Raw genomic sequence first — 17,240 nt, 5'->3', positions numbered from 1 at the left:
TACCGTTATCATTGCATTTTTAAATTGAAAGTTAAAAACGTTTACCAACTCTGGATTCAATTTATCGGTAAGCTGTGCCCGATAAATGAACTAGTCCTATACTAATAAAAATAGTTAAAATTGGTTTGTCTAATTAAAAGGAATTACTAATTAATTTAGTCAAGTAATAATTTATTATTACTTTAAATGCATTTCCTTTCCCTCATCGATATCGATTTTTCACCAGTTCTATCGATAATTGCAAATTAAAGTTTTCCATGTGTTTTAGTTAATCCCTCCCGCGCCACGTGCAAAAAAATAAAATAAAACAAAAAAAAACGGCGCAATTTTGTTTAATCGGTCCAAGCGTGTAAGGTATACTGGCATCTTTGTTGCCAATTGAAAAAAAAAAAAACAGTGATAGCAACTCAACTAACGCGCGAAAATAATGAAATATATCTTAGTTACTGGCGGCGTTATTAGTGGCGTCGGTAAAGGCGTTATTGCTTCCTCGTTTGGGACATTATTAAAGTCCTGTGGCTTGGGTGTCACATCAATTAAAATTGATCCCTATATAAATATAGATGCAGGAACATTTTCACCATATGAACATGGTAAGTGCGGAACTAAATACGAAAAAAACATATAATATAGGAGAAAAGAAATATATTTAGGAAAATTTGGCAAATTTTCAATATGACTTCCCTGTGTATGTGTGTATAATGCAGGAATGCATGCATGTATGAATGTATGTGCCTCGTCTGGCTTGTGTTTTGTGTATGTGTATATGTATTTGTCGCATTGGCGAAAAAAGCGAAGAAATAAATTGATGCTGTTTTGGTGTTGTTGCCAAAGGTCACGAGGCATGTTGCAACTAAGTGAGAGAGAGACAACTACACTATCGCTTCGGTTATCAGCTGGTGTGCCGCCATGCTCTCTGTTGCTCTCTATCACCATAGCAAAACAACAAACCGCACGTGTTTTGGTTTAGTACTCTAATTTTCATTGATAATTAATATTTAAGTAATTGATTATAAACAACAACAATAAAAAAAAAAAAAACTTTTATATAAAAAATACTTTGGATTTCTTTGCAATTCTTGGCATAACAAATCAAAATACAGATACATTGCACCATCGGACTGTCTTGCAAAGTACATAAGTACATATCTCGTTTCTCCCTCCCCTTCTCCCTACCCACCCACTTTAATTGGCTGCATCGATTGCAGTACTCGTGGCTGTACCCTGTAAAGGATACTTTAAAAATATAATTTATGTATATCATGTTCTTAATTTGTAAGCAAATTTGCACATATTTTTTATTCAATGTACGCAAATTGGGCTTGTTTCCAATTTCGTGGGGTAAATTTAAAGTCTGTTTTTATCACTGGGCGGGCGCAAGGTGTGCTATTGTAGGGCATTAAAAAGTCTATGCCTCTAAATTTAATGTGGGAATATTTTTGTTGTTGTTTTGTTTTTGTTGTGCTTGACATTGAAACCGAAAGTTTGTTCTTATTTCAAGTTTCCGTTTTCTTTGCTGTTTTCCTTTTGCTTTGTAATTTTCTTTTCTATACTTTTGTTGTCTGAGGTTATTGAATTGCCTGTGCGTACGAGTGAGCAAGCGGGTGTGAGAGAGGGGGAGTACTACGATTAGGAACATATACATACATATGTATGTAAGTATATTACACTAATGATAACGGTTTTTTTTTTTGTTGTTGGATTTAATGCGCTTAACTGAGGGTCTGTACTGTACTGTTTTTGCTTTGAGCTTTTCCATTTCCAACTCTGCCGTTGGACTGGACCCAGCAGGAGGGTTATTCAAAGTTTTCCCTCTTTTAAAGGGTTTGGGTCGCCGCCAACAACAGAAATTTGTTTATGCAATGCGCCAATGCAATTACTTTGTATCTGTGTGTGTGTGTGTGTGTGTGGGTGAGTCGTTGGGTGGATGATGCAGTGGTACGTGTGACCCTCTCGGTATTTTGGGGGCGATTTGTCTGTACTTTATTGCAAAGCCTCCTTAATTACAGTGAATATCCGAACAGGTAGAATAATTCTTACTTTAGTTGTGATCCATTCGGAGTAGATTCGGTATTTTAACTCTTGGTGTTGAGTATGAATATAGAAATAGTGCAAGCCCGAAGGAAGAGTTGGAAGCTTTAAAAAGAGAGAGTGTTGGCCCCCATTCTGAAATTAATTTGAATTTGGTAAGGAGGCGGCCCAATGGGAATCTGCTGCTTGGCCAGTCAAACGGTGGCAACCTGTCATTTGCAATTTTTCGTGTGTGTGTGTGTGTGTGTGTGTGTGTGTGTATGGGACCCGCTTCTCTTTTTGGGGGGTCGATTGCATTCCTCATGCATACATGTGTGTGCATTTCTGCTCATTTATTGTTCCCAGAGTGCGTGTGTGTTGCAAAAAGGGGGTGGGGAAGTAGATGGGAGGGGGGTGCAAGGGAAACGTCTCTTTTCGCTGTCACCGTCGACGTAGGCGTAAGCGTAGGCGTTGACTTCGACGTCAACTGATGCGGCACATGCGTGTACGCGTGTGCTTCATTTGTTTTGCGTTAATTTTACAGAGTGTGGGATGCCAAATGGGTCGCCATATTGCCCAGCCGGACCCTCCTGCTCCAAGGCTGGCGCTTTGGCACACACACACACACAAACACGCATTCGCATACACACTCAAGGGCGTCTTTAGCTTGAGAGTTGTTGCTGTTTTTGGTGTGCGTTCCAGCTATTTTGTTTCAAGTTGCGTTCTCGCTTTTGTGCTTGTCACTCCTCCGGCACAGTCATAGCCAGAGTCAGAGCCAGAGCCAAAGACAGAGTCAGGCACTCCACCTTCTGCTTCTTCTTCTTCTCATCGCCGTTATGGTAGCCAGCCAACATTAGCGTTTTTAGCCACACAAAGAAGAGGCAGCAGCGTCTGGTGCCTGCTTGCTTTAGCTTCATTCCGTCCTTCTTCCATCTCATATCCCCATATCCATCCCATTCCCCATGCCATGTCATACATTCGTCGTTTGTCCGTCTGTTTGGGCCCCGTCATCGACGCGTCAACATCGTTAGCAGCTGTTGCTCTTTGCGCTGTGCCATTAACTTGCCTGGCCGCCGCCGCTGCTGTTGGCTGTTGCCGTTGCCTTTACTGCCTTCCTCCTCCATTCCTCCCTCCCCATCCGCCTCCTACTCCGCCAACTACTTCTCCATCATCGCTTCAACATTCTGTTTCAGGCCTTGCATTTGCTTTTCTGCTCGCGCATTCGTTACGCTCACGTTTTCGCGACGACGACGACAATAATGCCCTGATGCCTGCTGCCAGTGCCAAAGCCAGAGCAAAAGCCAGTGCCTCTGCTGTCGTTGCCGCCGCCGCCTGATGCGTGCCTGTATACTTGTACATACATATGAGCGTGTGTGTGTGTGTACAAAAATTAAATGGAAAATACCATTTCGTCGTCGTCGTTGATGTTGCTTTTACTGTTGTTGTTGTTGTTGTTACTGCTGCTACATAGCAGGATGTGGCCGTTGCTACGCTCTGGCTGCTCACCTCCTCAAGACCCCCTCCCCCCACACACACATCTCTCTTTCTCTCACTCTGCACTGCCCTACCCATTTCTTACACACGCACCCGAGTTTTATATATGCCTATTTGTTTGTGAGTGTGTGTCCGCTATGGCTTCATAAGCTTCAATCTAAGGCCAGGTTCTTCTTATGTACAAATGAAATATTTCCTCAGGTTCCGTCAAAAACCTTAAATATTGCAGTTATAGATAGTCAACAGAAATCACATTGAAATCTCCAAAACAATTTGAAATATCTAAAGATCATTTGTTTTTGGCGCCATTTGATAACCTTTAGTAATAACTAAAGAATGGGCTTAAATCAAGGGTATACGATTTTATCCACTACTATTAAAGAGAGACTAAAACAGAAAAAGAGTAGAAGATCCTTATCGGAATAACAATCGATCCTTTCAAAGTTCATTGAGGGAAACATTGATACTGACAAATTCACATTACACCTCGTGACGCGCTCGCTCTGCTGCCAAATAATGTCTGGGAGCATCCAAAAATGCCCCTTAGAAGGGGGCAATCGTTGGCGTTGCGTCGCATTAGATTGGACAACGATTCGCTTTTTAGCGTTGCACGCTGTCTACTGCCCTGGACTGGACTGGCCTGGCTTGGTTTGGCTGGCACTCTGCCTGCTGCCGCCTACCTCCTGTGTCGCGTGATTTTAACGAGCCTCCGCCTTCTCATCCTCATCCTCATCTTTAGCCTCAACCTCATCCTCATACTCATCCGGCAGCCAACTCACCATGGTTTATGCTTTCCACTCGCTCGCTTCCGCGCGTTGATTGTCGTTGCTGGCGTTGTTGCTGTTGTTGTTGGTGTTGTTATTGTCGTTTTGCGCATGCAGCAGGCAAGCAGACCACCGGCACCACCTCTCCACACAAACTCTTACACACACAGACAGACGGTCTATGGCTTGTGTGTGTGTGCGTGCTGGTTGCTGGTGCTAGTGCTGGTGGATAGCCGGCAAATGTCGGCGTCGCGCAATAATATGCCCAAAAGCAGCAGCAGCAACAACAACAGGCAGAAGCAGAAGCAGGCTGGCAACGATGGCGGCGGCCGTTTTTAGCGTTTGTGCGCCCCCCAAAACGAACACCAACACGAATGTACAATACATAATGCATGTGTGTGTGTGTGTGTGTGTGTGTCAGTGTCTGGATGTTGTCCGTGTGTCGCGCCGGCAAAAGCTTGTGGCGTGGCTTTGACTCGCCTGGGCCTCGCTGGCGTATTTTTTTTGCGTTTCTGTTTTTTTCTGTTTTTTTTTTTTTTTTTTTTTTTTGCTGCCTGTCAGCCAGCCTCGTCGGTCGTTTCAGCTGCCGCTAGTTGGCACGTTTTGTTGGCTCGTTGGCTGGCTGGCTGGCTGGATGGCTGGCTGGCTGGCTTTTGGGCGGCGTCAACGGCAGCGGCGGCGCTTCGCACTTTGCTCTGCTGAATTTTCAATTTCAGTTGTAAGCTGACTGCAATCAGCAGTGGTTCGCATTGGTTTCGGTATATTTCTGTCGCGTTACGCGCTCTCGGACACACAATAAACCAACCGACCGCGCGCGTTGTGCTGTGCCGTGCCTTTTGACAAATATCATAAACTTAACAACAACAACAATAACAAAATCAACTGTAACAACAACAACAACAACAAAACGGTAACCCCTACACGAGCGGGCCTACTACTGCCCACCACCCCCTCCCTCGCATAGCGTTGCTGACCTCACACTCTCTCTCTCTCGCTCTATCTGTCTCTCTCACTCTCACTCTCGCCCCCCTCACCGCTACTACCAATGTGTAACTGCTGGGACTATGATTCGCGCTCAAATTTTTGCATGTGTGCTCGGTGAAAAGTAGGAATAAGGGAGGGGATTGAAGTGGAAAAGGGGGGGAAAGACCAACACATTATCGATTTTATATAGAGCAACAAACAACACAACAGAACAGGAACAGAAGAGAATAACAAAAACAAAAAAATAAAAAGGAAATACAGCCACAACTTTTTAAGCTAACTGTAGTTTGAAACCCTCCCGTGGCCAAGGGGGTCCCTTCTACTACCCTCACCCTACTCACTGCATTTCTACCTCGTTATACTTTGTGCTAATTTTAATGACACTTATAGTTGGAGAAGGTTGAACCGCAGCAGCAGCAGCAGGTCGGTTGGTTTTAACAATGTGGCTCAATCGATACTTGGCTTAACCATCATTCATTCTGTTGATGATGGTATGCACACAGACACACACACACAAACACACACAATGTGCATACAATTGCCAAGATCTGACCTATAAATGAAGAATATATGTACATACATATGTACAGCTGCGAACTTAAAAATAGCACCACTTGCTGAGGTAATGTATTCAAAGGATTCCCTAGGCTTATTTTAAGGTTCTAGGAACATGTGAATATGTTTTTGAACGTAAAATACTTTCTACTAATGAAAGCATAAAAAAAATTCTATCAAAATCCAACGTTTTCAAAGATTTTTACAAAAAACCTTGATATACTCAAAAAATACCCGAAACTAAAAATAGCACCACTTTTCAAATATTTACTCAAAATTAAAAAATAACAGAAAAAAACAAAATTCATTAACAAGTTATGATCAGATATTACAAATAGTATTAAATAATAAACTTTTTACTTTGTTGCATTGCCCTTATTGGCAATAACCGCAGCACATCGTCCTAGTATTGAGTCAACCAGGTCTTGACAGCATTTGACCGTTATTTTTGCCCAGGACTCTTGGATTACTTCCCAAAACTTCTCAATTTTTGTTGGTAATGAAACAGCAACTGCTTTTTTAATATCAGACCAAAGATTTTCAATGAGATTTTGGTCTGGTGACTGTCCCAGCCACTCAATTACATTCAGATAATTCGCTGAGCACCACTTCCTGGCTTTCTTACTGGTGTGCTTTGGGCTGATGTCCTGTTGAAAGGGTCATATTAGCTGTATATTATCCTCAGCGTATAGTAGCAACACCGTCTATAAGATATTTACATGAACTTGGTGATCCATAATCGATTTGTGGACTAATATGTGACCGACACCATAATAAGAAAAACAACCCCATATCAATGACACTGTTTCTAGACTCCAGGGTGTATTTGGAGTTGAATTCCATGTTCTGTGGACGCCAGACGTATGGTCTATAGCCTTTTCTATTATATTTTACAACTTTATTTTCATCAGTCCATTGTACGTTCCTCCAGTTTTGGACAAGCCAATTCTCATGATCTTTGACCAACTTAAGGCGGTTGGCAATATGTCTAGCGTTCAAAAGTGGAGGCTTTCTTCGACTGGAATCTTTTGAATTGATCTTCCGGAGGTTGTTGTGAACAATTTGGACCCTAGTTTGGGACTTGAAGTCCTTTTTAAGATCTGTTACAGCCTTAACAGAATCCTTATTGCTCTCTCGCATTAAGGGACCGACTTCTTGCTGCTTCAGGCTTGGCTTTCGTCTGCGAGTTTAAGGCTTCTGTTTCAAATAGATCGCTATTCGGATCACTCTGTTGGAAGTACCAACCAGTTTTCCATCTTCAAGATCCGATTTTTTCTCCGAAACCTGGTTTTGGATGACGTTTCGCTTTTTTCCCGGGGCAGTGTTTTCCCCGACCCATTATATCTAAAAGTCTCGGATTTTTTGTAGTGCTGTTGCTTTTAAAATCGACTTTGAACCAGGGACTGTTAAATATGTGTTTTTTGCTATGCAATTCTGCGAAATTTAACGGTATTTTGCAAAATACTGCAAGTGGTGCTATTTTTAGTTTCGGGTATTTTTTGAGTATATCAAGGTTTTTTGTAAAAATCTTTGAAAACGTTGGATTTTGATAGAATTTTTTTTTCTGCTTTCATTAGTAGAAAGTATTTTACGTTCAAAAACATATTCACATGTTCCTAGAACCTTAAAATAAGCCTAGGAATCCTTTGAATACATTACCTCAGCAAGTGGTGCTATTATTAAGTTCGCAACTGTACATACATATAGTCTAGAAGTTGTCTTATCAGGCAAAACCAAGAGGAACAATCTCTGACAAGACTTTAGCTTGAGTCTAGCCAGTTGGCTAGCTAGTTAGCTAGCTAAATATTTTTAATAAAATATGTATATATAACCATCTAGTGACTTTTGAATCTTATGTCAAAGTTGACATTCAAAGTTTTTTACGGAAATTCATTTCATTTAGACTGAAAGGTAATTGTGTGTGGACGTGTTTGTGTAAGTTTGTGACCATTGGCTAAACCATAATGGAAATTCCATTCCGGCAAGAACGATAATTAACTACTTGAGCTGCTAAATATTCAATATCCAAGGATGAATTTGTCTGATTTTCCAATTACGAGGAGCTCTCAGAGACAGCTCAGAAGGTTAAGTTATGACTTGATAAACTGATGGGCAACAAAGAAAGGGTATAACAAATTGAATATAGCTAATTCTTGAACAATATTTAGGCACGACCATGGCGAAATGCATTAATTTAGGCAAATTTTCAAGTAAAACTGCAATTCATTGAAGTACAGAATTCATTTACCTTTTATTCTCAGTAAATAATCTTAGATGGTAAATCTTGTTGGCGCATGTTGTGACAATTCTATACATACATAGATGATACTTTGATCTAGACGTGGACTTAGTGGGAGACCTACATATACTATTAGAATGAGCGTTCTTGTCTGGAGTTCCATCGTGGTTAACGAAAAAGAAGTTAGATCTTCTTTCAATTGCTTTATTTTGATTGATATCAAATGGAAACTATATGGTGTCAGCTATATAGATATAAAATTGAACCACTGTGTGTTGTGTGCGTGTGTTTGTGTGTACTTCCAATTCGTTTGCCAATTTTCAATGTAGAAGAGTGTGCTCTGTGTGTGACGATTCTACTGCCTATCGACTCGACTCGACTCACTCACTCACTGCCTAGTTCGGGCGCATAATTTTCCGGGGCATCGACGGCGGCCGTCGGCCAACTTGTGAAATTCTTGGCTTCTAGCAGCAGCAGCAAAACAGCTCCCAGCTCCAAAGCAAAAGCACCTCGTCGGCAGCAGCTGCTCCCCGTCCTCCAGCTACCAACTACCCCCCTTTCGACCCATTCATCTCCTTCTACTGCCTGCCAGCCTGCCTGCTTGCCGGCAGTTTTTGCACATAAAAACGGGCAACGACGAAAACGAAAATTTAACGACTGCGCAACGTGACGCATTATTTGTCTGGCTTGGTCTGGCCTGGCCTCTGTCTGACAGCCTGCAGCAGCAAGCTAGCTGCCGCCAGAAATTGCTTTTGCTCGCTGGAATATGCGCCTGTTTGCCCCCCCACATTCTGCACTCCTCTCTCACTCTACTCCAAAACCAAATCGCAAACCGAACCACCGCCATTGCCATAGCCATAGCCATAGCTATCGCACTCTGTGCACTTCACTCCACCCCGGGGTAACCATCGACATTGCTGCCGTTTTTAGTATTTCGCACTCTGTGCACGGCTGTGGCGGCAACGGCAATGGCAACGGCAACAGCAACGGCGGCTATGGATGCGGCTATGGCGGCGGCTGCAAACATTTTTGCATGACTGACTGAGTGCCGCCTGCGCCTGAGTCACACTCACTCACACACACACACACGTTCACGAACACACACATTTAGAGAGTCCACCAGACGCTGGCACTGGTCGGTCGGTCGGTCTTTGGACTGGCGTGTTTATAATTTGATTTCGCTTCTTCCTTCACTTTTTTTCTGTGGGTGTGTGTGTGTGTGTTTGTGTATGTTTTGGAAGAGACGGTGGAGCTGGAGCAGCATTTCCTGTCGCTCAGTCAGTCGCTTGCTCAGCTCGTTTGGCTGGCTGGCTGACTGGCTGGGTCTCGCGTCTCCTATCCCGAATGCCATGGAATCTTAATGAAGTTATTGTATAGCAAGCAGCATTTAGGCTTCATTGATGAGCTTTAAGATCGTCTGACTTTGTTGGTGGAGAGACAGAGAGAAAAAAGAGAGCCGAGAGACAAAGAGAGAGAGTGAGAGAGAGACTGAGACAAGGGGAGAGACAACTTGGGCATCTGTTTTACAATTGCTAAACTATTGCCTCTTTTGTCTTTCTAACTTCATTCATTGCTAGCTAAGTGAACAAGTGTTATCTACCACCCAGTTCATTTTAGTGGGTAGAGAGAAGATTGAGGGAGAATGGCACCCAAGAAGTCCACTATAGTGCTCAATGTGGAGCAATTTATACACGATATTGAAGAGAGACCGGCAATTTGGAATCGTAATTTTCATTGTAATAAGGCATTTCTCGAACAAATGTGGGATGAACTAAGCGGAGCTCACAAATTGCCGAGTAAGTTCGACCCCCTAACCTCGCCCCTACCCTCATATTTCAACTATGCACGTGTACGTGTGTGTTTCTTTTGACAGAAATTGTTCTCAAGGCCAAATGGAAGGGCCTAAGGGATAACTTTCGAGTCGAATATAAACGTATACCACGTGCTGACAACGGCGATTTCTTAGTCGATCCCTCCGTCTTTGAGTCCAAATGGCTGCACTATTACGCTTTACTCTTTCTAAGTGAGTATCTTTTAGCCAGTTGCCATTTAAGATTATAATTTACCATCATCATCATCATCTTTTTAGCCGATCATATGCGTCATCGATTGCCCAAAAATGAGCAGGATCAATCGTTTTACTTTAATCAACAGAGTCAGGATTGTGAGAAAACAGTCGTGGAACCAGATCTCACTAATGGCCTAATACGGCAGCTGCACGACAGCGATGAGGATTATGATGAGGATGACACTGAGACTGGCGATGCTGTGGGTGGTGGCAGCGTCGTTGGTGGTGATGCAGTGGGTGGTGGTGGCGATGCTGCTGATGGTGATGCCGGTAATCATAGTGAAGGCAGCATGGAAGATTCGATGCCCACACCACCGGCAGCGCATCAAAACACACAAATGAGCACCACACCGTTGCGTGCTCAATTGCTGGAGCTGGAAAAGAAGGCCGAAGACTTAAGTAAAAAACCCATACCGCCGCCACGTTTGGTGGCGATGCCAACATTGTTGGAACCGCCGCATAGTGCACACTGTTCCTCACCGCCAATCGGTGGCGGAGCCAAGCGTTCTGTTTCACCGCCACCACTCTACAATAAAGCTCATCATCCGTTGGCATCGCTGACAGCAGCGACACACCATGCAGCCGCAGTGGCGGCAGCGGCTGCGGCGTCTAAGGAACGTAGTGAGGATTTCACCAGTTCAGGGGCCGCAGCAGCGTCAGCAGTCACGGATCATTTGAGTTTCACTCAGCACTCCTATGCCAATGGCTTGATACCAGCTTTAAAACTGAAGCGACCTCGTCTCTCTGAAGACAGCAATTTTAATGGTTCCTCCACTATGGATGTTCCACTGGTGCCGGAGGATGATGATTATCATTATTTGCTCAGTTTGCATCCCTATATGAAACAGCTGACGGCCGCACAAAAGTTGCGTATACGCACCAAGATACAAAAATTGATATTTAAAGAACTGTACAAGGAGGATATCGAGGAGTCCAAGTAGAATTGCTACTCAAAAAGTGCAACAAAAAAATGAATATATTCCTAGAATTAAAGCTTAAGACTGTACATAGAATGCATTTCATTTCATTTCCCCTGTCCATCTTCTCACCCCTCCCCCTTCTTCTCGTCACCCACTACCACTACCCACTACTTTGGCAGCCAAGCGGCAAATCTTTAGATGTATAAGAATTATTAGTTTTAAATGTATTATGCCATATGCTATTTTATCAATTTCTAGTTGAGCGTTGCATCATCATATCCGAGAGAATATGTAGATCGGATGAACGCCATTTATATGACTAAGCACAAAAATACCTTAAATACCAATAAAAAGAGAGTACATTTTAAGATTGGATCAATATAACTTGATGATGATTGATTGACTTTTCATAATGACTCTAGCATGGGAAGAGGTTTGTATTTTGTTTTGTTTACATGTGCGAAATGTGATAATTTGTAAGTTTTCAGAATACTTTTAATCAAAGTTTTGTTATTTGAAATATCTCATCTTATCCGCCCTCTCTGTATATCTTTCTGTCTCTTTTTAATAGGTGAAGTCTTTGTATTGGATGATGGAGCCGAAGTGGATTTAGATTTAGGCAATTATGAACGTTTTTTGGATATAACATTACATAGAGATAATAATATTACAACTGGCAAGATTTACAAATTGGTCATTGAGAAAGAAAGAACCGGCGAATATTTGGGCAAAACAGTTCAGGGTGAGATACAAGAAAATATTCACATTATTGTCAAATCAAATATTTAGTTTAATTTTACTTTTCAGTGGTACCCCATATTACGGATGCTATACAGGAATGGGTGGAACGAGTGGCAGAAACCCCAGTGCAGGGCACCACAAAGCCTCAAGTATGCATTGTGGAATTGGGCGGCACCATTGGCGATATAGAGGGCATGCCATTTGTGGAGGCATTCCGTCAATTTCAATTTCGTGTGAAACGGGAGAACTTCTGCGTGGCGCATGTGTCTTTGGTGCCATTGCCAAAGGCCACAGGAGAACCGAAAACGAAACCAACACAGAGCTCAGTTAGAGAACTTCGTGGCTTTGGTTTGAGCCCGGATTTAATTGTCTGCCGATCGGAGAAACCAATCGGTCTGGAGGTTAAGGAAAAAATAAGCAATTTCTGTCACGTTGGACCCGATCAGGTCATTTGCATCCATGATCTTAATTCCATTTATCATGTACCATTGCTAATGGAACAGAATTGTGTGATTGAGTTTCTCAATGAGCGACTTCAGCTCAATATTGATATGAACAAACGCACCAAATGTCTGCAGCAATGGCGTGATTTGGCTAGACGCACGGAAACAGTGCGTCGAGATGTTAATATTGCCATTGTGGGCAAATATACCAAGTTCACCGACTCCTATGCATCTGTAGTAAAGGCTTTGCAACATGCCGCCCTGGCCTCGAATCGTAGATTGAATTTGGTTTTCATTGAATCGTGTCAACTAGAGGTGACTACTCTGCAAAAGGAGCCCTCCAAGTATCACAAGGAATGGCAAAAGCTGTGCGAAAGTGATGGCATTTTAGTGCCCGGAGGATTCGGTTCGCGTGGCATGGAGGGTAAGATACGAGCCTGTCAATGGGCCAGAGAGAATCGCAAACCCTTGTTGGGTATTTGTTTGGGTCTGCAGGCAGCAGTCATTGAGTTTGCACGCAACAAACTGGGCCTCAAGGATGCCAACACCACAGAAATTGACCCCGAGGCAGGAAATGCTTTGGTTATCGATATGCCTGAACATCATACGGGTCAATTGGGTGGTACAATGCGATTGGGTAAACGCACAACCATTTTCTCCGATAGCCCAAGCATCATAAAGCATTTGTACGGCAATCCCAAATCCATTGAGGAGCGTCATCGACATCGGTACGAAGTAAATCCCAAATATGTACCACAACTGGAGCAGCATGGCATGATATTCGTCGGCACGGATATCGACAAAAAACGCATGGAAATTATCGAGCTAGGTGATCATCCCTATTTCGTTGCTACTCAATATCATCCAGAGTATTTGTCGCGTCCCCTAAAGCCCTCGCCGCCGTTCCTTGGACTCATTTTGGCCTCTGTGGGCAAATTGAACACCTATATACAGCGCGGATGCCGTCTATCGCCGCGACAACTATCGGATGCCTCCTCCGAAGAGGAGGACACTGTTGTCGCTGACATCCTAAAAGGAATCAAAATATCTAAAACAAATGGCATCACAAACGGCTGTGGAGGTGGCAGCAGCACAAGCATTTCAGACACAGAAGGCGCTTGTGGCGGTGTAAATGGTCTTACAATGAATGGTGGAGCGTCCAGTGATGCGAGTGTCTAAAAGGTTGATCAACTTTTTCCTTTTCCTTAACTTTTTTTTTAACGAACGCAAAAACTGTTGGCGAGAGCGGATAGATGATATACATATGTTTGTCAAGTTGATATTTCAATGACTGTTAAAAACTTGAAAACTTATGAAAATTACATGAATTTGGTGGAAACGAACGTTGCAAAAAGTTGTGGAACTGTCCACAAAGCTTGTCAAGATAAACCATCCTTTTCTTCGTTTATTATATTCTGTTTTCCTCTTTATTCATCCAGGAAGCATTCTCGATCAAGCTTCTTAGGCATTTTGATCTGAAATATTTCTCCCCATCTGACTGATTGGAGATTTATTTTAGGCTCATTTGACCTTCATAGCCCTCTTCCAATCCTCTTTGCCACGATAGTTTTGCTATCTTTAACGTTATATGTAGATGCTGTTGTGCTATTTCTGTGACGTTTTTTCTCTGGTGGAATTATGTCGGCTTGGGAGGACATATCCCTGCTGTGGGCCACAGTGAAGTTGTGTCGTCTCAAAAAGAAATAACTCCCCCAGAAAAGGAGGAACGTCAACTTTAATTGGCGAAGAGATATACATATCGTTAAAGCAATGAAGTTTTATGCATAACTCGTGCATCCCGAAGAGAAATTCATTATAAATCTAACATTATTAAAGATCCTTTCAATTCCAAAAGAACTTAAATCATTTATTTAGTCTTTGCAGGCATATTTAAGATCAACTTGACAAACATATATCCATTTATGCTGGCCACTGTAGAAGTTGCGACCTCGCTATATAATATTGATTTTTAATTTGATTTGTAGGCATCTACAAAACTTGTTAGTCTTTATATATATATAAATAAATCTCCATTTCAAAATCCTTAAATATACTTTAAGTTACATTCAATAATGTCTTTAATTTAACTCAATTACAATAAACATATATATATATATATATATATATATATATATATATATATACATATATTTTTAGATAAATACAAATATGAAAACAATAGAGAAAAATTGCGTTTTTCTTCCCCTTGTATTTTTTAGTTCTTATATGGCGTAACATAATATTGTCCATTGTCTTTACCTTGAGCGAAAGAGATCTATTTCCTAGACCAGGCACCCTTTGCTTTAGGTCTCTATATATTTATGTATGTACATATATATAGAAACTTATGTATAGAAATGTTGCTCTCAATCTTGTTTGCAAATCTAGCAGAGAATTAATCAAACGCTTCTTGATAATACTTAACGAACCCATGCCGGCTGCTGCCCCTGGGGTTGCTGCTGCGGTTGCGGCTGTTGCTGTCTGTGACAACAGAAACAGACCCAATGTACAAAAATAGCCAGGCTCTCATAATGTACAATTAGCTTGGTACGATTCTTCATGGCTGTTCGCCAATTGAAACAATGAGCATTCTATTCTTTATATACTATACATTCAATTGAGTTACGTCCACTGTGAAAGACGCGTCAAGAACCACAATAGTACCATGCAGCAAGGGGCCACAAGTTTGGGTTCCAGTTCGGGTCAGAAGAAAAAAGCCGTCACGCACCCGAAATCGGGCAAGGAATAAATGTAATCGAACAACCAGTGAAATAGTGGCTACCGAAGCAATCAAACAGGAGGAGGAGCCACCGAAAATTTCCAAAAATGAGGAATGTAACGATGCCATCAAACTCATACAACAGCTTTTGCGGAAGAAATTATTGGAGAAAAGTAATCCAACAGCCACTACTTCAGCACCGCGTAAGGATACAGCCAAATTACCTCCTAGTCCGCCAGTATTGATTCAAAAGAAATCAAAAGATAATGAAATGAACGAGTTGCTCATGTCACTGGGCAGCAAATTACAGAAAGGTTGGTGGTTGGTTTGTTAATGCCGTTATCATGTCGTATTAAAAGTCTTTCTGTGTATTCCCTGAAAGCAGGAGGAGCTGCTGGTGATTCGCCTACAGCCGCTTTGTTTAGTAATTTGGACAAGCTCTTCAATCAGGCTCCGCCCAGTGATGTAGAATCGTCCGATGATGAAGCCGAATATATTGAATACATTTACAAGCCACGTCAATATTTTATGGCATCGCTATGCAATGTGAGTGTTAAGTGATTATAGACGATCAGACTTATGGTTTCCTGTCACTTTACAGCTCTGCAAATCGGATCTCTGTGGTCAGCAAATTGTGCCCTGTTCGCGTTGTGGTCTCACCTACTATTGTAGTGGCGCGCATATGCAGAATGATCAAGAGCATCGTCAGTTATGCTATGCTCTGCGCCAGACGGTCGAGAGTAATGGTAAGATAATAGTTTGTCCTTAAGTTTCTTTTAAAAATTGTCTAACTCCTGGTGAATAGGCCATGATATGTTCTACAAGTGTGGAGATTTCAGTGCGGATCAGTTTCGTTCATATCGTATTGTTTGCATACGTCAAGTGGAAAAGTCCATGAATCGTTCGTTAACGGCCACTGAGCAGGAGGCTTTGCTCTTTCCACTAATTTGCAGTGATCCCAAGTGTCGCGAACATCGATTCAAGCGTCTCTCCTTCTGTACAGGCTGCGGTGAGGGTGGCCTACTGCAAGGATAAGCCAAATCATTTGAATGCCAATCATACGCAATGGTGTCCAGCGTACAGGCTCTTTAAGGCTTTGATTATATTTCAATCGAAATTCGGTCGCTTAGAGCCCTCATTGCCCAATAGGATATTGAAAGATCTACCTATGGCCTGTTGCAATACGCGACAAATGATGCGAAAACTGAATATCAACAGCCAAGATGATTGTGAGTTTGCAGCCTTAACACAGGTGGCCACAGGACCACTAACGGCTTGGTATGCCCTCAAGTTGTGCCAACGATTGCGCGATGCCAGGGAGTTGACCATACACTTGATTGGAGCCGAAATTGAATTCGAAGTGGACGTTTTACAGAAATGGGAACTCTTCATGCTGCACATAATGCCTACGCTTAAAGTTTTAAATGTGATTTTCATAGGTCCTGAATTGAATCCCAACAACATATCATTTGAGCAGTTGAAAAAGTTCAAGTGAGTGCCAACTATATCCCTCCAATTTCCAGTCCACACATATCAAAATGTACTTTATTCCATTCTAGATGCTGTAGGCATTGTCGCAATGCCCAAAGATCTGTAAATTATCATTTTGAGAATACTCTGTTTCACAATTACTGCCGTGAATCCCATTTTATTAGCCCGGATCTAGGTGATTATCCTTTCTGTTTTACTGTTGTCTTAAATATTATATATATCATATTTCGTTTTCTTTCAGTTTGCTTCTTCAACTCGGGTCTTTATCGGTCGACGGGTTACGCTTTGGAAGACACCTGGCCGGATACCATTCAAGCCTCCTTAAATTTAAAGTGTCCCATCGTGGTCACTTCTTATACCAAGTACGAGGCTCCTTTGGACATGTCACAGTTTATAAACCAATCGAATCGGCATTTAAATATCATCTTACCGCCTACTACAAATCCATTTGCTTCCGAGAAGCCTGAAAGAAACTTCATTTCGGATCAAGAAGCGCCGTTTATGTTTAAGAATTTTTATTGTTTTGTTGTAGAATGAAAGCTTAAGTATCCAATATGTAAGAAATTCGTCAATAAAAATCGATCATCCTGATTGTCCTTTAAAAACTGCGTTATTTGATTATTGCAGATCTTTAACAAGGAAAAAGAAACTAGCAGGAACCAAATATTTCCCAACCGGGTCTTATCAAAGACGATTTGAATGTTCGTTGGTCAGTTTGAACTGATCAGTCCTTAAAAAAAACACTGATCGGTCAACAATTTCGGCTCAAAGTTTTTTGTATCCATCAGTCTTGGGAACAACTATGATATCCC

General features: G+C 42.0%; 2 protein-coding genes across 5 annotated transcripts; both read left to right on the top strand.

Annotated features, from left to right (window-relative positions):
- The first annotated feature begins 122 nt into the window (after positions 1-122).
- On the top strand, positions 123-14,267 carry Ctps (CTP synthase). Of its 4 annotated transcripts, XM_068285768.1 has the most exons (4): positions 4,824-5,178; positions 9,624-9,842; positions 9,920-10,069; positions 10,136-11,418. In XM_068285768.1, the coding sequence occupies exons 2-4, from the start codon at positions 9,689-9,691 to the stop codon at positions 11,053-11,055; spliced, it is 1,224 nt and encodes a 407-aa protein (XP_068141869.1). In that variant the 5' UTR covers positions 4,824-5,178; positions 9,624-9,688; the 3' UTR covers positions 11,056-11,418. The 4 variants fall into 4 exon arrangements, with proteins under 4 accessions (XP_068141868.1, XP_068141869.1, XP_068141870.1 ...); XM_068285767.1 differs by lacking the exons at positions 4,824-5,178; positions 9,624-9,842; positions 9,920-10,069; positions 10,136-11,418 and adding exons at positions 123-593; positions 11,606-11,776; positions 11,842-14,267; XM_068285769.1 differs by lacking the exon at positions 4,824-5,178 and having other exon boundaries at positions 7,578-9,842.
- A 616-nt stretch (positions 14,268-14,883) lies between these two features.
- On the top strand, positions 14,884-17,019 carry LOC137574016 (uncharacterized). The gene is given in 8 exon segments (XM_068286122.1): positions 14,884-14,920; positions 14,994-15,251; positions 15,323-15,483; positions 15,539-15,683; positions 15,743-15,951; positions 15,953-16,428; positions 16,497-16,603; positions 16,670-17,019. Coding segments are annotated over 8 exon segments (1,689 nt in total). The 3' UTR covers positions 16,966-17,019.
- Positions 17,020-17,240: the final 221 nt, after the last annotated feature.

This window comes from Drosophila tropicalis, unplaced genomic scaffold, assembly GCF_018151085.1.
Source record: "Drosophila tropicalis isolate 14030-0801.00 unplaced genomic scaffold, ASM1815108v1 contig_443, whole genome shotgun sequence".
Taxonomy (NCBI): Eukaryota; Metazoa; Arthropoda; class Insecta; order Diptera; family Drosophilidae; genus Drosophila; species Drosophila tropicalis.
This window is presented reverse-complemented; position numbering and strand designations above follow the sequence as displayed.